Source organism: Stegastes partitus, unplaced genomic scaffold (assembly GCF_000690725.1).
Source record: "Stegastes partitus isolate 25-593 unplaced genomic scaffold, Stegastes_partitus-1.0.2 Scaffold33, whole genome shotgun sequence".
Classification (NCBI taxonomy): Eukaryota; Metazoa; Chordata; class Actinopteri; family Pomacentridae; genus Stegastes; species Stegastes partitus.
In genome coordinates this window covers 710,852-737,234 of record NW_007577764.1, presented here as the reverse complement: position 1 = coordinate 737,234, position 26,383 = coordinate 710,852, and the positions used below count along the sequence as shown (strand labels likewise).

Here is a 26,383-nt window from a genome sequence, read left to right as displayed (position 1 = left end):
AAAAAAAAAAAGTCATACTATAGAAAATGCTGGTTCATGCAGAACCAAACTGTCAGAGCAGGTGATGTTGGCGATTGGAAAAACAGCAAAAATTTAGCATGCAGATGATGCTGCTCCATCATTTGTTTACTCCAAATTGTTGGTATGAAGAAGCCTTTGTTGGCATCCCTTTTCTACCTTCACATGTAATAAATATAAGGTTTTTAAGTTCACAGTTGGAAACTTCTGTAGTGCGAGTTATAATAACTTCTCTGTTGATCTGCTTAGCACACTCACTTAGCTCACATTTCTTTACATTGGCTTCTCCTTTTCTTCACATTTACTTTTGCTGAGGATCCAACTTCTGACAAGACCCAGTAGCATTCTTTCTTCCTGCTCATGACACATTTTCACAGCATTGCTGCTCTCTTCATGCTGCACCCCTCACATGAGTCAGTTTCTCAAAGACACGAATCAGAACAAGTAGCCTCTGTTACGCATCACCCCAGTCTAGACACTAACTCACATTACTTACAGGCTTAACTCCCAGTTGCATTATTACTGGCTCAGTGAAGCGATGGAGACACTGTGGTTGATAGCTGAAGAATTGCAGATCATCGTTTATACATTTTCGTCTTTGCAAATTGCCATTTGGATGAATTCATGGCTCAACTGTAGTGCTGTTGAAAAGGTTGGTTTTAAACACCGGTGATAATTATGAGTCAGTAATCTTTGATCATCGACAGATGTGCTGACGTGCATGCAGGAAGTTGCTGACAGAAGTTTGTCCTGTTTGTTTTAAGATGCATCTCTCTGATAAGATTTATCTTGTCGATCATCTCTTGTTTGATGCGGCGCTTCTGACGGAAGTGAAATTTTTGCTGGAGTGAAAGACAACATCACGCAAGCAGAGACACAAACAATTTACAATAACGCTAAAAGGGGAGAAGGGGAGGGGAACACTTGAATAAGTCAGCCAAATACCTGTCTGGTGCACAGTACACGGAGTCTGCCATGCGAGAACAATAACAGGCTTTGTAACTGATAATTGAGAAATGATTTTGAACTATTTGCACAGTACATAAAAAAGTTATGTTCCACATTTACCACACTCCTTGGGAACAAATCCAACGCTCTGTAGTATATTTAAGTGTTCTCAATAAACTCTACAGGCCACCAAGAACTCTGCAGAATGGGCTTGTTGCAGCTGGTTGCCATATTTGAACATAAAACAGTGAGTTAATTTCACAGACTGACCCTAATCAAAGCACAGGAAGGGTCTGTCTGGATCCGTTCATTATGAAACATTCACATTTATGATGCACATTAATTTGCTGAAGTTCAAGGGCCTGTGGTTGCAGGGTTGGACTGGCTGATGCTTGTTTGGGGTTATTTTTGGAGCAGCAGAATGTGCTGATTTGCAGCTGAATTGCAATTCTAGCGTCATTTTAAGTCAGTTTGAGCCGCTCATTCAGTATCAGCGATAAGCATTCATTCATGTGCACGATGCTGCGGGGCTTGTGCACAGCTTCGCTTCGGTGCAGCAGCCCGGATGGAAGTAGCAGCAGCGGCGGTAGCGGCGGCAGCAGCAGCTCCTCAGTGCGCACGGCTGCGCGTCGCACCGCTCGGCCTGCTGGTTAATATGGAATATCTGCACCGATCCACCGGCCAAAACCGTTTGCACCGGCGGAAAAAAGGAGCCCTGCAGTAGCGCAAATTAGAAAAACAGCTCGTTTCGCCGGTTTCTTTATGGCTTCTGGCTCCGGAGATGAAGAGGGAAACACGGAGGGCGGTTCGTGGAGGCTCATAGGCCCGGCCTCGGAGCTCTCCAAGAAGCGCTGCCGCTTGATGCACTCCTCTCTCGGCTACGACTCTGATGTGTGTCTCTTCTACGTGAAGGGGGACTTCTTTGCCATGGATGCTCGATGTTCACACTCCGGTAAAAAAAAACAAACAAAAAAAAACAAAGCCAGATTGATGCTCGTTCGGCTCAGCGCATGCAGCTGATTGTAACAGTAAACATGTATCCTCTCTGTGGGCGGTTAAAACTGCAGCTTCCATCAACATATGAGCCACTGAGTCATTCTCTGAATAGCACCATGCCCCCTGCTGTCTTCAACGTTGTTATGAAAGCATCACATTTTCCTAGAAGGAGCCTGTGATAGTTTTGGGAAGAAACTTGTTTTGTGTTTGTGAATCCAGGTGGTCCTCTGTGTGAGGGGGACATAGAGGAGGCTGACGGAGTCCTACAAGTCTTCTGTCCCTGGCACGACTATGACTTTGACCTCAGGACTGGGAAGTCAGGGACATCGCTACAGGTCAGTGGTGAACTATGTCCTGCTGGGTTCATTTTATCATCAGTATAGCAGAGTGGCTTTTTATGCTCTGTATAAAAACATTTAAAACATATGATACAGAGAGGTATGTCTCTGCATATAGAGGATGATCAAATCATACCAGACTTCATTCTGGTTCTTTCATAGATTTATTATAGGTGAAATGTAACAAAAATCTGCAGGGTCAAAAATAGACATACAGCATTTAAGATCATGGTTGTATCTTTGACCTCCTCTTGACAAAATTGCTGCTGTTCAACTAAGTTTGTAGGATTTCTGTTTCTTCATCACAGTCCACAGATTCTTGATGAGGTTTAAGTCAGGACTTTAGGAAGAAGACCCCTCTAAATCCTTCATTCTCGCCTGATTTTGCCATTTCTTTACCACTTTTGATGTGTGTTTTGGGTCCAAGTCCCCAACCTTCTGGCTGATGATTTTATTTTTTCATGAAGAATGTGGAGCTAATCCTCCGTCTTCATTATTCTATTTACTTTGCAGCAAAATAGCCACAGAACATGATACTGCCACCACCATGCCTGATGGTAGGTTTGGTATACTTGAGGTTAAAGGCCTCACGTTCTCTCTTCCAAACATATTTCTGGTCATTGTGGCCAAGTAGCTCATTTTTTTTTTGTCTCATCTGACCACAGAACTTTCCTCCAGAAGGCCTTTTCTTTGTCCCTGTGATCAGCAGCAAACTTTAGTCGAGCCTTAAGGTGCTGCTTCTAGAGGAAGGTTCTTGCATAGCAGCCTAACGAAGATGTGAAACACAGTTGACTGTAGACACAACACCTGTGTTTATGAAAGAACCAAAATGCATGCTGGTTTTGTTTTTGGTTTTTTGTGACAAGCTTTAATCATTCAATCATAGAAAATTAAGAGTCGTAGGAATTATTGGAAACTCCCCACCGTCATCCTCTGCTCATAGAAAACTCCCTTCATCATGACTCGGTTTTAGCTTGAGAAAATGTCTTTGTCAGCGTTACACCGTATCACACACAAAAGTCCTCCTTTACAGTTAAAAGTAATTATTCTGCTTTTTAAAAATTAGGACCTACGATAGTTTTCCGTGCAAATGCTCTCTAGTACAGAATTACTAATTAATCATTCTAAAATAGTTCATTCCTTCTAAATACAACTTTTCCAATCATCTGGTGATTTTTATTTTATTTTTTTACAATATAAATCACACAAAAGTAACATATTATAATGCAAATGTTTTCTAGTATCATGCAGCTCTAATTCTGTTGTCATAAAAATTCCACTTTTCACATGACTTCAAACACACCATGAGTTATTTCTACTTCAAGACATTAAGGTGGGATTGTGCCCACACTAGTTCAGGTGATCATGTTTCCTCCAGCTCTTACATTTTTGTGTTTCTGTGTTTTCATTTCTGCAGCAACAAGTGTATGAAGTCAAGCTGGAGGACGGCAAAGTGTACGTGAAGCACCCGAGTCGTCTCTCCTTGCAGCCTTTTCCTGCAGACCAAAAAAGCTGAGCGACCTCGGCTGCCGCTTCCTCGTCCTCCTCCTCCTCCGAGCCCTTTGTGAGACCTGCACACGGCTATTTTTAAGACCTGTTCCACAAACCCAAGCCATCCGAAAACATTCCTAAAGCCTTATCTTTCGTGTTCTCGAGCTGTTTTTTTTTACTTTGATCATTGTGAACTCAGGACCGTATCGAGGAGATTGTCTGAAGAGGACATGACATCATGAAATTGTTTTTCTTGAGTTTTTTCTTGCCTGCATTCCAGATGCAGAGTCATCACTGGCACTGAACGTGGAGACTTTGATAACACACTGGACAGTAGCTAATAGGCAACACAAAAACACAAAATTTGGCAGCATAGAAGTTATTTTCCGATATAATTCCTAAAGCAGTTTTGTTATATATGCAAGCAAATCATTTCTCTTCGGCGAATGCTCACAAATGTCTCTAATCAAAATGTGAAATTATGATTTGCAAAACACAGTCTAGAATAGCTCTTTTGGGGGGGATATCAAGTGCAGCCAGTAATGAAGCCTTTGTGTTTTGCAGACATGGCAGAAGTATTATTTATTACAATATGTGCAAAATGCAGCACTAACCGAGGGAGTTATAAATGCACCCTAAATGGAGTAAAAATTTAACATCATCTTTATGTTGTCACAAGATGCCAATCATTTATTGTGGCATGTTTGTAATTCTGAGAGCCAGACAAACGGGGAATTGGAATAAGCAGCGCAGGTTTCCTTTTTATAAAGCACACATTTGTTTGCAATGACAGTTTCTTTCAAAGACACAACTAAGCTGCACTGTCCCGCGTTCTTGTTCCGATCCACCGATGATGCTTTTCCTATCCTCAACAAACATCACCTGCAGTCCCACAGTGACAGACGGACTTGTTGAGTTGTGGCTTTGGATAAGTTTAAACACTTTATTCCAGTGAAGTCATACAGTAGAAACTCCCTTTGAGTATTTGTCCCTCGACTGTTTTTTAACCCAATTAGAACACACATGAAGGACACTGCGGCTACGATTAGTGGCAGTTCCAGTTCTAAGACGTCCCCATCAGCATTTCTCTCCATTCCTGGACTTTGCACAGACAGGTTTGTCTGCTGCTGACGCAATGGGATTTAAGAGGCACGGTTTGTAAGGCGCCGGAGGAAGGTTCACGACCTGAAATGCACCATTGACTGAAGAAAAATGTGTTTTTCTAGCTCTGTGTGTGTGTGTGTGTGTGTGTGTGTGTGTGTGTGTGTCCGATGCAAGAGTGTTTTCTTTATTCCTTAGTGGCGAGAGCAGTCACTCACTATATTTTCTGTCAACTCCGTTTTCTGGCAGATGCACAGAGGCCAGTCATGAAGGTGTCAATGACAGTGTGGCTCAACACCCTCCGGTTTTCCTCCCTACTGTGCTGCCCGTTGTGCAACTTTATTACAATAATAATTCCACTGGCTAAAAATGTGTTTTGTGTGCACCAGAGGTATTGCTTTGTTGCGTTATGACTCATCACCTGGAGGGTAATGAGCACGCTCAGTGGAGATGTGACTGCTTTGTGTCAGGAGAGAAAAGTCAAAGTAAACATTGTCTGCAACTCTGCAGGAGTGGTTTTTACATTTTTACATGTTGACATGACATCCCTCGAGTCTCCTAAAAACGCTGATGGAAAACAGCGTTCTTGTCAGGTTTTTGTTGTATGTTTCCTAAAGTCTATTTTATATCCTTTGCTAATTTTGATGTATTTTGTCTTTCGCATGTGCATCTGGCCTTTAGGTTGAGGGCAGACTGCGTATGCAACCTATCTGCTGTAAGGTGATTTGTTCGTGGTAAACTTGTGACTTATGCAAAAATTCTGTTTATCTGTACTGTTTAATTCATAAATTATTCTGTTAATGTCGTTGTCATGTGCTTACTCACAGAACAGACTAAGACCCTTTTATTTATTCTGATAAATGTGAATTTGTTCAAACTTTTCTGAGCTTTTAGTGCCTTTAGCACATAATAAATAACAGAAAAGGAAGAAAAAAATCAACCAAAAAGTTTACACAAAATCATTTATTTACAGTTTCTTGTTCGTACAATAATAGCAGATTTAATACAATACACAATTTACACATTAAAAACTTAATTCTGAGAGAAACGAAGCGATGAGCATCACCATGCAATAGTTAGCGCTACAGAGTATTACCAGGAGTTCATTTATGTCATTCTTTTACTACTCAGGGTTGCTTCCTGGGGCACAGTGGCAAATGTACACGTCTCTCCATATACTACAGAAAGTGGTGGAAAGGTTCAAGGATGACCTTCTGAATAAATTACGATCTCCCTGAGACCAGCTGGACTGTGTAGAGAAGAGAAAATGGATTAATCGGTTCATGCTTGAGTTAAAATCGTCGGAGGTTTCTGGCGGAGTTCCGAGACTTTGTGCTTTTCTGCTTTAAAGTCAAATAGTGCCGGTAAGCGTTACTGTGACAGAGAGGCAAAATCAGGTCAAGTATTTTGAAAAGAAATCAGCTTCACAGATTCCTTTTTCAAATTTCAGTCGGCACAAAACACCTCAAATGTAGCCAACAGGTCTAACAGGATGGAAAGTACCCAAGAAAATAACCATCTTTCAAGCACAAGACTCACTCAGTTCAGTACAACTGTACCAGAAGCAAACTGTAGCCATAAAAGATTAGTTCCACATATTGGGAAATATGCTTTTTCACGTTCTTGCCAAGAGTTAGGATATGAGAATACTAATGCCGCTCTTATATTTGTAAGGCAATTATATACAGCCGTAAGAGAAACACCTCAATTAGCTGTGTCCAACCAACTTTGCACAAAAGCACCTTTATATGTATGTTTTGTTCATTTAATTTGTGCAAACATTAAGGTGTAAAAAAGAAAAAGACTCATCCTTAACAGTCAGGAATCAAAGTTCTATTGATCTTTCCATCAAACAAAAAAGCAAGAAAGCATTTTCTTTTGTAGCATATTTTCCAAAAAGTTGAACTATTCATTTAAAAGTGTCAAACAGAAACACATTAAGCCCCATTAAAGCCATATTTGTGATGCTACCTTTAAAAAAGATGCTACTACTACTACTACTGCCCTTCCCACAGAAATTCAATGAGATAAACATTTTCTTTTCCATTAGAATTTAATCTTTGCAATGTGTTTTATCTGTTCTGGCTGAAACTTGTCTCTTTTTCTTTTGATTTTAAAGACTTTGGAAACTTTTTTTTTTTTTTAAGTCATTAAACCAAACATCTCTGAGGTTCTTTAATCTCCTTTGAAGTTCCCCAAAGACAAAGTAACTGTTTGGAGAGCGCAGCCTGCTTTCCCATGCAAAGCCTTACATAATGCTTTACTCAGGCTATTATTGTTACCTTGTCCTTCAGACTCCACTGATAACTTCTCCTCATGAATAAGTCAATTCTCCTGTCAAAGCATTCTAGGAAGAAAACCTGCATTCTTCCATGTGCAACCACTTTGAAAGCCCAAGATTCTCTAAGTGATGGACTGTGAAGCCAAAGACCGCTAATATTTTCCCTTTCCTTTTACCAAACACTCCAAAATGATTAAATCCATCACAAGATAATCTTGCTTTTCTTTCTCCTGATGTCTTTGGTCTAACATTTCCTTCAGTTCCTTACATCTGTTGGGCCTCCTCAGCTGACCTCATACGCTCGCGCATTTTTTATAGGACTTATCTCTTCCTACACCTGGAGTCGATCATCGTCTTTCTTACGGGGTGGATGCTGCAAATGCTGCCGGGAGATGTTTGTTTTTTGTCTGGAGATCTGAAGTGTACAGTCTTGGACAGCGCACAGGCCTGTGATTAGAAAGGTCAGTGATAATGGTGAAGGTGCCGCAGACTGTCACTCTATATTTCTTTGTTTTTGGAGCGTTCTGCATTCTATGTACAAGTGTGGGGGGTACAATGTGTGGTTTTCATTTACACATGACTATCTGTTGCACGTTAGAAACAAAAACGCAACAAAGCATAAGTGGACTGATCTGAAAACATCTCCAAAAGTTAACTGTACCATGATATCTGAGTAGCATTTTGATGGTAAATATGTGAGACCACAATACTCTTCGGCCCAATATATTGCTAGTTCCTTAAGTTCAATCTTTGTTTTCTTGTAAACTTTGACTCTTTGCAAAAGTCAGGATCAAACAGCCCAGGAAAGAATATGTAAATTGCTTTCTAATTAGCAGCAGGCTTATATTTACTTGTCAGGCTCTCCTGGTTTCCCCAAGGACCTCAGTGCCCCTTATCTGGATTCGGATTATTTCAGCTTGAAGAGTTTTTTCCCATGGGCCCACAAGAGCCAGTGTTACAGATAAATATGTTTGGGGGCTTCTATCGTAAAGTGAACTTTTGGCCTATTACTGACTTCAGTTCAAATAGTCGTATATTGTCCCTCACTCTGTCACATGGATAGGATTTATAGAAACCTGGCCAGTAAATCCAGAAATGTGTTTCTTCTTAATTCTTACAGGAAAGAATTATGCAGTTTGTTTCATTAACGGAAAAAAAGTCTCTGCTGAGAGTTCTAAGCCCTGTAATAAGATTGCACTCCGAAGCTAAAAAAGATTATTGTGATGTACAAATTGTAAAAATTGGCTGAGTCATGCAGCAAAGTATGAAAATGTTAATAAACTTAGAGTGAAAGAACGATTACATAGCAGAATTATTTGCTGAAAAATCACATAAAATATGTGCAAGATCTTGTAAAAAAACACCTTAGCCACACTGCCTGCGTCATATACTGAAGGAGTTTTTTGTTTCACTCAACCAGCAGTGCTTTTCATGATAGTTATGCTGGATTTTACTGATTCTCAAGTTTAATTCTAGTTATTGCACGTCGAGATACAAAGGCAGCCTGCAAGCACACCACCCAACAACTAAAACAAAGTTCGTTTAGACCCTGAAAGAGTGTCTTGCTGAGAAACTGAAATACTGTGTTTGTTTTGAGTAACGTTTTGTTTGGTGATGTGCGACTTTGGAATGTGCAGGAGGAAAAAAAAGGGGAAATTATGTCATACCTCTCAATCAATTATCTTTTTTTTTAGACTGCCTGCTGGTCGTGAGATCCCTGTTTGTCTTGGCGACAACTTCGGTCTTGCACATTTTAAGTAGGTGTGGAAGGACGTTTGACTGAATCACAGTTGGCAGCAAGACATGTCAATAAAAAAACATTGAGAAAGCTTGACTGAAAACATCCTCTGTTCCCTGGGTGGCATGCCTCAGCCCACTGTCTCTTTTTAGAGTGCCTCTCTTTGGTGTAGAGAGTTTCCCACTTTGTAGAAAAAGGGCTCAGTGTCTGCTGTGGACAACAAGGACCTCGTGTTGGTTTCTTTCTGATCTTGAGGAAAAATATGAGTTCAGTGGAAAGCAATGGCCAATTATGAAGTGTTTGGGGCTTACCATAGTATTTACAGTTTTTGGAACGTTTGGTTTCTACTCAAGCATTGAAAGTTGTCAGCAAAAAACACCCACAATGGGCAAAGTGGAATGTTACAAATGAGCTCTATAAAAGTTACAATCTCAGCTGTCAATTTAGTGTGTTCATTCATAAAATTACACCAAAGCCAATTAAATAAATGCCAGTCACTGAGTTAAAGACAAATGATGCTTGTCTTTTTAGGAGGGAAGAAAGACGTTAATATACCGAACCCTTCAAGTAAGCATCACACTAATGAATATCTTCAATCATGCTGGATGATTTTGCTGAATTGCTGTCTGTCTTGGTTTTGTGATTTTCATAGTCTAGAGGGAATTCACACTCATCAACAGACAGACAACTTTTACTTTGCGGAATAGATGCCATCACATCAGCTTCAACTGAAGACCTAGAAATGAAAAGGAAAGAAAATGTAAATCATTCAGGTTTTACTGTCAGTGTAAGTACAGATCAGCATTTTTATATCGTATCTACACCTACTTTTTGGCACCTCTACTGGCGTTGCTGTGCACGTGTGGACATTCTCCTCCTGGTTGTGGAGCTAACTCTGCGACTCTGGGTCCTGCCCTGCTGCTCGGAAGGATAAGCCACCACCTGGGTGGATGATCTCTGCACCTGCAGACCCTCCAACTCCCTCATGTCCCTCGCCATCTGAGACAACGTCTGCCCTGGGTTGGTCTGCAGACGCTGGAAAAGGCTCTCCCTGTTAATTTTCCTCTCTGGACAACTGAAGGTCAGTGCCACTCCTGAGTCCGACTTCATCTCTCTGGAGAAACCGTCAGAGGTGCCATCAAAGCAGCGCCCGATAGCAATCTCTTTGGCAACTCTGGGGTTCTGGTCTGTGACTGTGTAGATGCCATAGTTGTGTCCCAGAGGATCAACAGGTGCTAGCATGGTGAAGGCATGGGACTCGTTGTTCTGAGCGACTGGTGGATGTTTAATGAGATACTCTTGCAGGAGGCTGTTGGTGTTGATCTTGCGACAGTTCCCCTGTGGAAGGATGGATATGAGGGATCTGTCTACCTCAGCTTGATCAAACAACATGCCACTGCATTTGAACTCCACACAGGCTGCTGAAGTGTTTGCCTCTCGCATGTCCCGGGTGCTGCGTATGTCTCTGATGCCATAAAGTTTGTCCTTGGTCTCTGGGTGTGTTCCTCCAAGGTTCCTTGACCTGACCATCACTTCCTTCTGCCCATGAATCTTGACCTTGATAAAGCACGCTCTGAACTCCTGGGGGTTGGGCCACCAGGAGAGGTAGTCTCCTGTCCAGGTCGTCAAATCGTTCTCCTCAAAGGGGACAACGTTGTATTCATACTTGTCCTTTTCTACTCGGAAAAATCTAAAATGATTTGCATCAACGGGGGCATTTTCGCAAGCTATTAAATTCTGGTATGGGTATATTGGCCCATTGGTCTCATCAAGATTGTTTTGGTTAGGCTTTGCCAGGTTGATTTTGAAGGCTGTTTTCTTCAGAGCTGGATCCTCGTGGTCTGAACGCTGGTAGTCTATTTTATCTAGATAGGGCTGAGACACTCCGATGATGTTTGGATTCATCTTTGGGGATGAAGGAGCCGCCTCCAGCTCTTCCCCACCCATCATTGCTGTGACATAAGCTGTGTAAGCGTCGGGCCTCTGGGCATCACAGAAAGCTGGTAAACAGGCTCCGTTGGGCCCAGTTATGACACTGTCAAAGCGGCCCCATGCCCTGGGATTAGAGGAATAACCAGGCTTTGGTTCCAGGTTTATCAAGCTGATCACAACACCCTCCAGCTGCTCACTAGGTAAGAACTTGTCACTCATGTAGGCACGGACTTTGACATAGCAGCGTCTGCTTTCAGGCACATCTAAATTGAACAGTCTTCGTTCTCTGATCTCCATGTTGCCAATGAGGAACGTGCGCTCCTCACGCTTGCTCCGCCCATGACCACCAGAAGTCGTTGTGTTGTAGGAGAAGTTGCTCTCCTCTTCCCAGACTCCTGTGTCCGGGTTTAAAGACCACAGTTTCATTATGGGAATGTGCTCTTGCATTTTAACATGTTGTGTGTCGAGGAGAACCTGGACTGCTCCAGCGCCAAGAACTTCCTTGTTGGTCTCATCTCTGAAGTCCACAGAGAACATCCCATAGGTCCTCAGAGGGAGCATGTCACCCTCATCATCCACAAAGTTGAGATCACCAGGCGTTGCAGCTGCCGTTGTGATGTTTCTTGGGTCAATAAATGTGACGCTGGCTTTCACTGTCCCCTCATAGATTTCTCCATTATCTTTGTGGAAGGAATTGGGAGGGATCACCAACTGCCCTATGGGGTCTTCCCCTTTTATTTCTCCAAGGTTTATAGAATTGGTCTCTCCCGCATCGATATCAATTGGTTTCTGCTTTCTCATTACTTTCACGTCATGATAGATGGATCCACCTTTCCTGTCAAAGATGAACACCTTCGGAGTGTCAAGAAACTTCTCAGTAGGGTCAACAAAATTTACCACTAACCTCTGTGTGTCAGGAGTAATTTGTAACGTGAAGCCTCCTTGGTATCCGGTGGTGCCCACTCTCTCTTTACCAATGTAGATGTGCCCAAACCGCAGTGGCTCACCATTGTCAGCTGTGACCACTCTACCTCGAACCAGCAGCGTCGGCTCCACACACTTCTGACAACTGCACTGTGTCACAGCCCGAATGGGGAGGCTATAGCTACCGCAGTCAATGACTCGACTTTCCATATTTTGCACCCCACAGCAGAATCCAGTTCCATCTCTGCAGCGCATGTCAAAGTCAAGGGAACCAGCACATTTGTTGTGAGGGCAGCGGCCAGCGTTGTAGTACTTGGAGTCAGTCCCGGGTTGAACACAGTCCATCGGTACTCTGATGAGGTGCGTCTCAGGGGTAGAATTACATGCTGGTGTTCCTTTGGCTGTGAATTAGAGAATAAATTATGTTCAGCTAGTGTTGATACAACGTATGTAAAATACAAATTATCATAAATGTCATCTGATGTACATAAAACATGAAAGGTTACTTTTTTTCCTCAGTGCAGAAAAAACATTGCACAATTTACTGCTACGAAGTACCATTTTGACACTGCTTTAGTTTTATAAAGACTTCCATGTTGAAAACGTACGTACTTAAACTTTGTTTTCTCTGAGATACCTCGTCTTGAAAGTCTACCAAATCTAATACACTATAAATTTTTAAAATTCAAGTAACTGGAAAGAATATTGAGTAAATTATCATCTGAATATACAGTCTTTAAAAAGTACTATTTATGCCTTTCTTTTTCAAACATGGATGCACACACACATATGATGTATGTATACATATATATATATACACACACAAGTATATGCACACGCACGCACACACACACACACACACACTGTCTGCATGGCATAAAAGTGAATGTGACTGGCCAAGTTGGAATGCTGTGTGACATGGTAATTTGGCATGAGGTTGAAGAGAACATTTATTTACCGAACATCCAACTGGGAACTGGAAAAAAGAGACTGATTATTCAGGCAGACATTGGCAGTGCAATTAATGTGTAAGATTTCATGTACTTGTAGTAGAGTATCCTTATTAAGCTCCCATATCCCAAGTAAGTTGACAGTTGCATTCACATGGAGAAGTGTGATTTATATAAAATATAATTATTACATTACAGATGGCTTTAACATCAGTTACCTTTGAAAATAAATCACATAACTTCTTGCTGCCTTTATAAACTATATGAACACTTTCAATCAGTCAAATTAACCTTCTGCACTTTGGAAAATGGAAAACAAAGTGTTTGGCCGAGGAAATAAGGAGTTTGTCGTCCTGCTCTGAGGTGCAGGTGTTGCTCTGCTCACATGCAGTGTCTCCTGTCATAATGACATTTGGAGTTCAGGGGTTCGTCTGTGGCCTGGGATAGATTGCTTTAGCACTGTTCCATGAAAACCCAGTTTGTTAATCTGTGTGCTAACTAACAAGCACCTGGAGAATATAAGGAATAAGTAGCCCTCCCACACGGATGTGGAAACGCATGCTTGTCTGACTTCTAAGAGAGAAGAGAAACAGAATTTATTGACAAGCTTGAGTTTCGTCTCAACGCCGGGTGTTCTGGAGAACTTGGGTGTGAGGTTTTACAGTGTCCAGAGCCTTCGCACACGATGAAGAATCCCTAGCCGTAGCTTCAACCAATGTAAACACAATAAAAGCGTATTCCAGATCGTAAGCGTTCCGATATTTTTATTTTCCTCTGACAGATAGTCTGTTAGCTGACTTTTCTCTCTCTGTCAGCTGTAGGACGCTGTGGTTTTGTTTGAGTCCTTTTAATGCACGCTCATGGATCACTTGGTTGGAGCACTGACATTCCTCTTAAATTGTGTATTCAATCTCCGAGACAGCTGCTCTTTATACGAGAAAATGAATTGCGGTTGTTTGCTTTTTGTCAGTGGTTATACTTGAACCTGTGGAAGGCTTTGACTAAATACGTCACTGTCAGATCTACTGGGATAGCAGCCATCCTGAGCTATAATCCCCGTGTGCTGCTTGCTGTCATTTTAGTAAATTATTTTCTCTCAAGGTTGACGAAGATGAATTACAGGTTACTAGAACTTTACTTTTTGACTCAATAATAAACTTAGATCTAAAAGAAAACTGGTATACATCATATTTTCACCCTTTTTGCTATGAAATCTTACACTATACATACCAATAACGGTAAGGACGGCTGCAGATGACTTGATGCTGCCTACAGGGCTGCTGGTTTTGCAGTAATACTGTCCCGACTGCTCTGGTTTCAGATCCCGCAGCACAAGATCCTCTTCATACTTGTACACTTTCCTGTCCAGCAGAGTCCCATTGTGGTACCTTGAGAAACAGTTATAGAAATGAAGAAACAATGGACACAAAAAAAAGTTATTTGACTAGTTTGTAGTGGTAAAACAACACTATGTAAAATACATAATGTGTGTAAAATTGTAGTAGCACCACTTTTGTGGTGACAAATCTAGCTGAAAAAACAAGTTCAAGCTTAAAGTTGCATTAATTAATTATATTTACAATGCACCAAATGATTGCATGCAATGTTAATGTAATGATGAAGGTTCAGAGGATTATCCCCTGACTCTGACTTTCCTGATGCTCCTCAGAGCATTTTAGAGTCTTTCAGCTCATTGCTTTGGTTTTATTGACCTGTAACTCTACTTTTTTGGTCAGTTCCAGTTGTACATTGCAGCTTATTTCTGTGCAAAAGCTTTGATAAACCTGCTGCACATTGTCTGCTCTGCATCACACAGCAATGCGGGGTTAGCTAAAGGTATTTGCCTCAAGGCCCAGTGGAGACCAAAGCAGAAATATGTGTAACAGATTGATGCATTTTTACGATAACATTTCTTCTTCCATATGTACTTTTCATTTGATAAGTGAAAAAAAATGATTCTTGGAAAATCCAAAATGTCCATTTCATACTATGGAAAAGTAGTACTCCAGATTTTGTGGGTGTTAGACTGGAATTAATGAAGTGCCAGTACTGGTGTCTGCCTCACCAGTAGTATTTGTCAGGTGCTGGTGAACCCGTTGCCTTGCAGCACAACAGCACCCGTCCTCCCTCATAGCGCACTTTGTCCTCTGGGTGCTTCACAATGTATGGCTTCTCTGTGGACAGCAAAAAAAGGAGTATATCTTCAAGACTTTACTCTGATTGTTGTGAATGGTACCGCAGGGTAAAGAGAGCTCATAAAACTCACTCAGACGTTACATTTTATTCTCACATTGGTCCCTGTGCTTATGAAAAACGATTGCTGAGGGAATTACGCTTTCAAAAGCAGCACAGGTCTATTTTTATTTGGTTTCTATGCAACCAAGTAAGTGCTCGAGAAAGTCTTACAATAGTCCAGACTGTTTATGTTGTCGTGTTGTCAATTCCCTGTTTTCAACAGGCTGAGAACATGATCGAAGGAATTACTGAGTCTGAGGAATCGTAATGAGACTCCGGATACATTTTCCTATAATAATACCTACTTTTAGAAACAATGCTTAATAACGTTCATTTATCTGCACTCACCAGCTGATCTGAGGACGGCCTGTAACCACGACAACCCTGTGGTGTTACTGGAGGTGGAGACAGTGATCGGCACAAACTTCTCCTTCCTGATGGAGATCAGAGTCGAGCTGGAGGAGCAGATTCCTGCCAGCCTGAAGTGACCGCTGGCATCAGTACGGGCACGAATGACCTTCGGATGGCTGGCCAGAGCCACCGATGCTCCCACCACGGGGACACCGGTCACAGTGTGGACGTCTCCATGCAGCACGTGGCCTTCGCAGACACAGCGGCTGCAGTCCTCACTGGGACGGCCTTCAGAGCAGACACGCTGGCATTTCACTGATGTAAAGAACGTAGATGTGGCTGATGAAGACAACTAAATAAGGAAATGCTTGTAGTATTGGTATATGTAGGATACATCAAAAAGTTCTCAGCTTCACCAAAAAACAATTAACTGGTGAAAGATTGTTCTTGCATAATTTTTTTTTTTACATAGTCTCCTTTAACTTTAAATACACGATGTTCAAACTTCGCTATTCCTTTATGAAAGTAAATCACGAGCCTCCAGATACTCCTCAACAGTATGCATGACCTTATCATCACTCGGAAATCACAAGTGTGATTTCAGTTTGGGAAACAGAAGTCAGATGGTGGAGGTGAATAAGGTGCATGGAGCAACAGCTCAGAGCCACATTTGGCTGCTTCTGCCATCTGTGCTGTGTGGATGGTTGTATTGTCCTCAAAGCTTTTCTCTCCTTTCGCTTTCGATTGCTCCAAACAGTTGAGTTTTTTTGTAGACAATGATATAATACTTTACTGTATGCAATTATTCCCCAAATGGGAGTTGCGCCCCCTCGTTTTCAGGTGAGGCCTGAGAACTTTTTGAATTACCCTCCAACAGTGTGACTTTGCATACCTGGGCATGGGCTCTTTCCACACTTCTGTATTTCAACAGCTCGTCCCCTACAATGGACTGTCACTGAGGTTCTCACACAGGTTCTCCTCCTAATTCTGCGTCCACCACCACAGGTCACCGAACACGAACCCCAGCGGCCCCACGGACTCCACTTGGCTAATCACACAAAGACGCACAGCAAATGTGAGTTTAAACAACATATCTGTATTTACTGTCAATTTCATGTGTGCATATGCTTACATACAACTGCACCTTGTGTGTACTTTTTGCACTACTTTAAGCCTTTAAATGTTTGTAAATGTTGAGCAATTTGCAATAAGTGCAGCATCAGTTACACTGTTATTATAGTGTTCTTAATAAACCAAATAAGCTCTCCTGACAACATTAAGCTATACCACTGTTTTTACTGGCCATGCCCGTACATACAATTTTTTACTATATTTTTATATTTTACATTTGCACCGTTCTCACTGCACTTTAAAAAAAATAAAAATTAAAAGCTGTTGTCTGATTGTGTAAACTGACAGGATTGCAGCGTAATTTAGTGTACGTTCTGTTGTATTTAGGTGCAGTTATATTGTATTGGGATTGTAACCACCACACTGTGGGTATTAAAACTAAAGACAAAAACAAAACTATGCTATGTCAAAATCTTTACCACAACTAAAGCATTGCATAGAGCAGTTTCAGCCGTCCTAATGGTATACTGGAAAATTTGGTTCAAGCTTAAATGTCAACTTATTTAATTTCACTTCATTTAATGTCACTCGTAAATGTCATTGCATTTCATTCACAAGGGTAAATTTAATGAATTTAGCTGTGTAAGTGAATATAGTATTTCATTAATCTCCCTTTTAACTGCTCTTATGAAGGGTCAAGTACTGAACAATGACCTCCAGCTGTAAGGAATTCAGCAATAAAAAGAAGGAAATTATGAATCACTTTGCTGATTAAAATAGTTTCATTCAGTTTAGCTTTAAGGTCCGTAGTCACTAACTAAGTTACAGAACTGGGATGAATTAGCAGCTGATGGATTCTGGGATGCTCACCTGTACATGGAGGGTTGGAGCACTCCCTTCTCTCTGAATGGTGCCCCTGACATGCTGGCACCAGCAGAAGGGGCATGGGCTGAGTGCTCACACATTTCCTCTGGCGGACCTGGATGCCGACGTCGTCGCAAACCGTGGTTGAACAGGGACCCCATTCACTCCAGTCAGTCCAGTAGCTCTGCACTGAACACGAAAGACAAGAGCGTCACATCTCAATCTTGGAACAAACAGCAAACAGTAAACAGCTAAGAGGCATTCTTGACACCTCGCTGTGGAGAGGGCGCATTTGGGAAAAGGTTTGCATGAATATTCATATTCGTGAAGTGACAGTTTGAGCTGCTGTCATCAGCGATACCTGGGGGACACTGAAAGCGGACGTGGTAGTTGGAGCAGATGCGACCTTGTGGCTGTTCCTTGTTGATGCACCAGAAGCCCTTTTCCAGGCTGGAGTGAACCACCTCCCCGGTTTCTGCCGCTGCCACCCAGTCTGTGGTGCGAGCCTCCATGGCTGTAGGCCGCGCACAGACTCGCTCCCTGTAATAGAAACGAATGGCTTCCAGGCGCTCGTAGTCTCCATTCCCCCCGGGATGGTCGATATTGAACCAAGACGTCCACTCAGTCACACCTGGAGTCGAGACGTGGACGGAAACCAAAAGACGAAGAAAACAGTTCAGCTGAGGATCCAGAAATGTTGACTTTACTGCAGGTGTAGCTGGTCTTACATGGAGGGGAAATGTGGTCAAGAATCAAAAAAAGGCAAGAAAGGAGGAAAACAGCAGGGATGAGTTACAAAGCTTCAGAGGTCTGCAACTACCATTTGAAACTGACTTCATACACCCCAGGGAGCTTTGCATTGTCCAGGCTCTTTCCGAGCCCCTGGCCTGACTGATGAGGCATATTGTCTAGTTTTTAAGTCTGCAACATGTTCCGAATCCTGAGCAGTTGCCTCGGGAGAAATACGAGGAATTAAAAATAAAAGGAATCCATTTGCAGCACACTGACGGCGTATTTTTCATTCACGAGGTAATGCATTGCTTCACTCTAAAAGTCTTTAGCTGAAATCAGGTAGCACAGAGGTGATGGAGCGAACATGTGTTGCAGACTAATACAGGTACTTTTTGTTCGGTTAGAAAAGTGGTTGTTTAATCAAAACCTTGTGGTTTTTAAACCCAAGATGACAAGATTCCTAATTCTACACACAGGATGCTGGCTTAGATGAAGTTACCTATTAAATTTCATGTTTCTGTGTCACTGGTATTTGGCTTAAAGTTAGATTGAATGGTGAAAAGACGTCTTGGCTTTCTGTTTCTTGTACTGGAAGGTCTTCTTAGTGTGGCAATCGATATGTATAGTAGCTTTCTGGAGCTGCTGTAATCATTCTGACATACACTATAGAGGTGGACACATCTTCACAATATACAATCCTTTACATTACCTTAAACTCAGCTTCACTTCAGTTTAAGCAGCTACAGTTTCCCAAACATGGGAGCCTTAGGGGATGAATAAAAATATTATGTTGCCATGGAGTGATTTAGTTTGCAGGAGGCTGCTTTGAAGCTCACATTTGTCCAGATTTTGGCAAGCTGGCATGATAAAGGTACAAAATCAGCTCTTGGGGTATCCTGTTTGGGGTCTAGCCATGGATTTCTGGACAATGATCACTGTGATACTTAAGAAAACTTCAAAAACACAATGATTCTCTGGCAAGTCATAAGGATAATGTTATGTTCTAGATTTATGGATTTTTATTTTGGATGGAAATTCTAGATAATATCCTCAATCTCTGGGAGGATACGATACACTGAATGTGAACATGTGAGTGGGCTGTTTTGTCTCTGTGTTTAGAGTTGTGTGAGTTACGACTCTGAGAAGGAGCACAACTTTTTGATGCAAATTGCTGCTGTCGGGCATTAAATGTTTTACCTTGACTGTCCATAAAGCGCGAGTCTCCCGCTGTTCAATCATGTTGACAAGCCTGCTAAATCAGCGAATCAAACCACAATAACTAACTTTACTGTTGCTTTTTACAACAACTGGCAGGGACTCGGCATGCACCTGCCCCCTTTTCACCTGATGCTAAAACTCTCACAAGTCTGAAAAACCCCCTGGCTCTGAGTCGGATCTGGATCTCACTGCTGGATTCGGTACCTGTTGTCTGAGGGTCGGTAAACGTGTTGAGGGCCACTCTTCTGCTCTGGTCTGACTGGCTCCTGGTCCACTGATATCCTGCACAAAAAACATAAGAAAAACATCTTTGTCCTTCAGTTTACATTCTCGAATTTATGCATTTGTCTCCTCGTTCTAGGGTTTAAGTGATAGGGGATGGTTTCTGTGTTGTGTGCATGTGTGGGTGGTATTATTTCAAAATATGTAGGATTAATCAAAATTTTTGCTTAATTTCTGCACATAATACATGTGTGCGTGTCTGTGTGCCTTTTCTGACAGTTCTCCAACTTATTCCAATATTTATATGCAAATACACCCACACTCACCCACGATAATGCAATCTAAGCACGTTTTGCTCTCTTCAAGGCTAGAAGGCTCCGTTAATTACATGCACTTTACTTACTGTTCTCTAATTTTTTTTCACTTAGTCGTATACTATTTTCTTTTGAAGTGCTTAAACAACAAGCAGGGTTTTGTAGCTGTTTAAAAAAAAGGAAGAAAATGGCAAGAAATTGAATATTGTGTTCCTTGTCCTCCCTTCTCGTAATGCAAGCTTTCATCTGTCTCTATCTAGCACTCCTCTTTCTCCCCGCATTTCCCCTCTCCTCCATCTAGATCTTCTCTTTTCCTTTAAACATCCTTCCCATCTATCATGCTTCCTGCGCTTCTTGTCACAAGGATTTTCATTCTTTAGCTCTCGCCGTCCTCCTCTTGTCCTCCCCTCTCCCCTCCATCCATCATCAACAAGCAGCCGCTGGTGAGGATGCTAATCAAGCTCCAGCTGAGACAAATCAGTGGACAAGCCAGAAAAGTTCACTTTGACTTTCTCCTTCACCCCTCTCACTAACAAATAGCAATTTCATGCTGAGGTTTTTTTTATTTTAATGATATATGATTGTACAGTAATGTATACACGTTGCATGCCTTTGTCATCGAGTAATCCTTACATCATTTTTCACGCACGTGTTCACACACACAATGGCGAGTGTAAGATGAAAGCGAACGTTGCCTTATTAGAAAGAGAAAGATATTGAATCTGGCGCTCGTTGAAACTCTTTGATTTATGAAATGCGCGCCGTGACATTTTCCCCCGTGCTTTCATGTGTAATGATTCATTTTCCTACAGTACTAATTTTTTATGTTTTCAAAAATGTCAGTTGTTTGCTTGACATTTCTCGGAGTTTCACTTGCGCCAAGCGGAAAAAATTAATGTCATGGACCGTGACAGAAACAAAAAGTAGCTTATGTAGCTTTGGTGTGTGTGTGTGTGTGTGTGTGTGTGTGTGTGTGTGTGTGTGTGTGCAATATGCACAAGTACTTAGAGTTTTTAGAGACACTGCTGAGTTTACGAGCAGAGACTCCCAGCACAGAGACCAGTATCGATCCCAGTCCCCGCTGGTTTTTACAGCTCACTTCAAGTCTTTATTGTCATGCCAGCACATTTCTTTTCAACCCCAAACCCTCTCTTCTTTTTTTTTGGTAAGATTTAGCAAAAGAAGGATAGTAGCCCAACAGAACAAAGATCAACTGTCCAAAAATGTATTACATAAGTTTTATGGTAACATAGAAAGCTGACCTTCATGGTTGTTGACTTTTTATGCGTCAGGTTTTAAAAACCATTGATAGGCTTCCATATCGGTTTTTGTCTCTCTGATACATTGGAATGGCTTGATATACAGAAGCAAATGCTTTCGCAATGATCTGCTGAGCAGATGTGGCTCGGCCTGCAGACTTAGTTTAGTAAATCAAGTCAAATAGTTTTTCCACCATTCTCCTTTTGTCTCCCGAGTTATGTGTCTGTCCTGATTACATCTTTAAAGCGGTTAAAACGGAGTTTTTCTGCTACTGGATCTGTGTCGTTACTGCACTTAATTACACATTCTACAAAGTGCATGCTCTGTTATTCCCTCTGGCAACCTATAGGTTCGAGTGCACAAACAAGCCTTTTGTTTCACTTAATTTACATTGATTTTGGTCTGTTAATTACCCCTCCCAGTCTATAGTGCATCCATTTATTTCCAAGAAACCCGAAAGCAGCATTTCTGCTCTTGTTACATAACAGTTTTTCTCCCTCTCACACCAAAACAAAGGGAATTCACAGCAGAACGTTTGGCTCCCGATTATCATTTCAAGATGTCCGATCATGAAAACGAAAGAGCGAGCGATTCTTTGAGTTTTATGGGGTGACTAATGGTTTTAGAAAGTTAAAAGAGGAAACCCAGATTAGTTGCAGCAGAAGGCAAATTGTTGGGGTAGTGACCTCAGTTATGGCAGGTATGAACTGGCTCGACTCCCACCCGAACTCACAGAGCTTATTGTACTTTTTGAGTGGCATGTTAACACTTTATGAATTTTAAAAGCTGGGGGGATTTTATTGGGGCACCGCTTCATGCGGCTGGTATGTGAGCGAATTTACCTCATCAAGGGGCGAGTAACACACGTTTTTCGAGCCAAAAGGAGCAAGGTCAGAGCTTATGATTTCCTCTTTACTGTTCAAAAAAATCCACCCTAAAGTGACTCACTGGTACAGTATATCTTGTTCATTCTTGCCCATGTGCTCTTTGTTTGTTTGGTTTTGTGCTTCGTAAAGAGAAATTTCTTTATAATTTCAACTTTTTTTACAGCAACCCATAAAGTAATGCACGTTGATGGTCTGTGCACATTTGTCTGAGCCGTTCCAATCCATGGAAACCACTCCTTAAAATTCTGTCTCTTTAGGTTACTTGGATGGGTTTTGGGGGGATTATCATGGTTTTGGTTCAAATGGGAGGCTGTCCTCCCAAGAACAACAGCATTAATCATTTCAAAATGACATATGTTCACGCTCAAGTGACAAAGTCCTCCAGCGGCCCATATTTTCTTAGCCCACCTCACCGTGACCCTCGTATACCATGAACAAGGTAACAAGATACAATAGAGTCCACCAATATATTAGGCTAGAGTTCCACATATAGCCACACAGCAAGCTCCTGAATGTCAGATATTTTTTCTGAAACGGAGCTATTGCATTACCTTTCATTCAGCACTGCTTTCATTGTCATCTACACCCACCATGAGTCTGCTGTGACAACTGCATATCTTATTTTAGAGAACTAGCTTTGGATTTAAAGATTTACATCACAGCGGTTCATTCTGAAATGCAGCCACTGTGCTTACGGCCCGGCTGCACAAAGGCAAATCTTCTAATAATAAGCACTGGTGCCTTTTCAAAGGACGGCCTTTCTCTCTCTCTCTCCTTCACTTTCTAAGTGAGAGTTTTCTGCCTTTTCCAAAACCTAATAAAAAAAGCTGCCGAACAGAGGAACGGGGGGAAAATGCAGAACTTTATGAAGTTGTACCCAGAATGGTTTCAGTCATATTAGGGAGGTATGGCTGTGCCAGATGTATGTTGGCAGACAGAGGAGACTTAAATAGAAGGTCTGGATCCTGTTTATAACATCCCAGATCCTTACAAGAAGGAGAAGACGTGAAAACACCAGCCCCCCTCCCCATATTACATAACCTATTAGACGAAGCAAAGCTCGCTGAGGGAGTGAGGTTGTACGGGATTTGCTAATGTAGTGTCTACTTAAGAGCAAGACCAGGGGTGTGAGCTGAAGCATCTATGCTTGAATGTAGCTCAAACACAGGTATTTCATGTATGAACTGTGAGATGCATGCATGTGTGAGTGAGTGTGTGTGTGTGGGCCTGTGTATGTGATGATCCATTTGCCATGTCATATGGAAGCTGTTTATGTGTTTGGCCGGCTTCTTAGTTGAGGTGTGTGTGGTTTCGGAGGAGTCTGCTCTTTCTCTTAGTGTCTATCTCTCGCTCTCTTTACGCTGACATTCCTTTTTCTCAAGAATCGGTCTGAGCTCTAAAACATCTGTAGCTCCTTAAAATCAGCGATCTCGTCCCTGACATTAAACTAATGATGCAAATCAACCTTGTGATTTAAGGATTTGCAAAAGTATAACGGAGGATTTGTGTTCTTAAAATAAGGCATTTTAGGAACACAACATTGTCCCCCCCCCACCACCCACAACCGATGCTATTAAAAACAGTTGGGCAGCTTTGAATTTCCGCATTAAAAATATCTGGAAGTCCTGGCTTGAACCTCTGCACCTGTGCACAGGTACAGAGCCAAAGGGCTGGAAATAGCTCGATTGAAAGCAGCTGATTAGTCCTGCAATAAATAATTTCTTGGCACATCCACGTACACAGAGAGCAGAAATGAAAAGAAAGACGTGATATGGCTAGGAGGTTGTCATTAATGGGAATTTGTGCCTTTTCCCTTGATCCATAGTAATCCCTGTCTCAGTCATTGAAGTCAGCTGGCCAGACAGCTCTGTGTTTGGAGCAGACAGTGGTCAGCATCTGGAGAACTAGGCCCCGAGTCTGAGTCCAGCTGCACACATACACCAACTATTCAGCCTGAAAATTATGCAGGGAAGAGAAGAGAAGGGTGGAAGATTTATGCTAAGAGCTGGTAATACCACAGTGCTCTCCTCTGGGTTACAGTGGGCATTCGGGGCGACAGCTGCCACCTTCAAATAGGAAAGCAGCTCATAAATCGGTGCGCTCAAAGGTGTGTTGGAGAGACTGACAGAGAACAAGGCGAGGGGAGAGCTTTTTTGATGGAACGGGGCAAAGAGAGAAATAGGTGGAGAAAGGTGAAGGAGGGAGTTTGATGGAGGGAGGCAGAGACAGAAGGGAGAAAGGTGGGGAAAGTATTTGCGAAGAAATACCTGAAGGGAGACATGATTAGAAACAAAAGGCGAGCAGATGAAGACGAATGAACAGATGGAGACGTACAGTCATTACTCTGGTGGTGGACTGAATGCAGCAAAAGGGGGGGCGGGTGAGATGGTCAGCGAAAAGGGAAAAGGAAAGAGTGACATGCTGGCCAATTTGACAGGGGGGGAAAAAAAAGAAAAAAGAGGACGGTAAAGTCATTTTACCTGTGCTCCTTTTTATTCCATTTTCTCATTTAGCCAAGCACAAACCCAGCAGGTGGAAAAGTGGGCCGCTCGCTTTGTGATTGTTGCACCTTGTTTCCAAGGTGACTGGGTTTATATCTTTAGGGACCACTGCCACTGTGTTGGAGGGTGAAATAAGGACAAAATGCACCACCCTACCGCAAGACGTGGATGCACGCTAAAGGAGCGTGGCATCAGACGTAAAAATGTTACAATCCGTTTTAAGATTGGAGTGTTCCGTTCAGTCAGTATACATTTACTGTCCTTGTGATATACTCATCAGGCAAATGGCACAAAGCCTCTGCAAGAAATTTACGACCCCGAGGCCTCGCGGGCCCAACAAGATATGGAGACTATTAAGGTGTATTCGCGACCATTTACTTTTATGAACTGCCAGCTCCGTTACTTTCACCAAAAAAAAGCTAATGTGAAGCAGCTGCAAGGCGGACGGAAAGTGACAGCTTTGGAAAAAGTGCTGCCTCTGGTGTCATTCAGGAAGAGTGGCGAGCTTTCAAAGGATGATAAGGGTGAAATTTTTGAGGGGGAAGAAGTTGCACAGCTGACACTTCACCAACAGTAAAGTCAAAATGAGAAAACTAGTGTTAAAAAAAAATAAAAGTGTGCTCAAACTGGCTCTTTGTCAAATCATAAAAGCAGCGCGGCGAGACACGTTTTTTTTTTTTTCCACGGCGCAGGCCTTCTGTTTGCTGATAGTGGCGGCTACTGTTGTGCAGCCTGTGGATTATGAAAATAAAGTAGGTGCCAACAGAACCTTTAGGCGCTAACAGTACTTCCACTGTCGTCAAAAGAGCTTTTTCTGCGGTTAAACTGCACTACAGGGAGAGTGGATTTTATGACCTTCTTCTGTCTCCACGTGTTGTTGATCATCCTGGTGGTGAAACGTTCTAACATTAAAGAGATAACATCCAGAGCAAAGTCATGTTTCCATTGATTTACACTTATTCCCTGAAGACTACATTACCCGCTCCTTGTCTAAATCTAACCCTAGTCTACCTTCACCTGAAAATTAAACGAATCATATTTCAGGGACTATCATAGGTTTCTATCCTTAAAAGGAAAGCAGGTCAGATTTATGTCCCCACAACATGAGTAGTTCAAGCACACACAAACATGCGCGACTACTCTTATCATATGAGCTCACCTCCAGACATTTGTCTAAGTCCTGCTCCTTTGGGAAATGCCGTCAACTTAGAAAACTCTACTGTCAGTTGTACTGCACATGTGCGAGCAGCCATAAACTGGCCCTCTGTTCTTATGTGATTACAAGAAACGACAAGGGAGATGAAAAATCACTCAGCTCTGTACAAGATTCATCTTAAAATTGGCTGTTCACTTTTGTTGCTGGGAAAATCTACAGCTTCACAGCAGTTTCCTGTGATTGTGTTGTCCTGGCAACCTTTTTTTACTCAATAATAGTAACAGTTGTGTCATCAGTCTTCACTTACCTTGGCCCAGAGCCACCGAGGCCAGGAAAGACAGCAGGAGCGCCACCTTATTTAATTCCAACATTGTGCTCTCAGTTACAGAGGATTTTTTTTTTTTTGGTTTGTTTCTTTTCCTCTGATCTTCTACAGCATTGAGACAAACTAAAGAAAAGAAAGAAGAAGGAAAAAAAGCGGTCGGTTCTTGAGCTCTCTTCGGTTCCTCAGGTGTGAGTGATGCTGCCGAGTCTCGCCTCTGCTCCCTCTCATGTGAGTCGAGCTGCTGAGTTGGAGACAGGAGCTTTTTAAAAGAGGGGGCATCAGGAGTGCACACCAATCCAGCCCCTCTCTCCTCACCATTGGCCAGTGAAATGTAACATCTGGGTCCCCCATATCATCGTCCAAAAAAAGGTGAGGGTACGGGTGGGGGTGGAGAGACACGCATGCAGGGGGAAGGAGGGGAAGTGTGTGCTTGTAGCTGTGGTTACTGAAAATAACAGGGTGTTTTCCTATCCTTCCAAGCAGACTCTCATAATTTCTGACTTATTTACAACATTATTTTAATTTTTTCT

General features: G+C 42.1%; 2 protein-coding genes across 2 annotated transcripts; one reads left to right on the top strand and one right to left on the bottom strand.

Annotated features, from left to right (window-relative positions):
• The first annotated feature begins 1,564 nt into the window (after positions 1 to 1,564).
• LOC103371119 (Rieske domain-containing protein) lies at positions 1,565 to 5,697 on the top strand. Its single transcript, XM_008300349.1, has 3 exons — positions 1,565 to 1,918; positions 2,182 to 2,297; positions 3,718 to 5,697. The coding sequence occupies exons 1-3, from the start codon at positions 1,729 to 1,731 to the stop codon at positions 3,814 to 3,816; spliced, it is 405 nt and encodes a 134-aa protein (XP_008298571.1). The 5' UTR covers positions 1,565 to 1,728; the 3' UTR covers positions 3,817 to 5,697.
• A 139-nt stretch (positions 5,698 to 5,836) lies between these two features.
• cilp2 (cartilage intermediate layer protein 2) lies at positions 5,837 to 26,039 on the bottom strand. The gene is made up of 10 exons (XM_008300340.1): positions 25,836 to 26,039; positions 19,393 to 19,470; positions 17,600 to 17,869; positions 17,245 to 17,427; positions 16,196 to 16,351; positions 15,301 to 15,618; positions 14,783 to 14,891; positions 13,948 to 14,105; positions 9,740 to 12,168; positions 5,837 to 9,647 (listed from the first exon to the last, which is right to left on the bottom strand). Exons 1-9 carry the CDS (start codon positions 25,897 to 25,899, stop codon positions 9,752 to 9,754), a joined length of 3,753 nt encoding a protein of 1,250 aa, XP_008298562.1. The 5' UTR covers positions 25,900 to 26,039; the 3' UTR covers positions 5,837 to 9,647; positions 9,740 to 9,751.
• Positions 26,040 to 26,383: the final 344 nt, after the last annotated feature.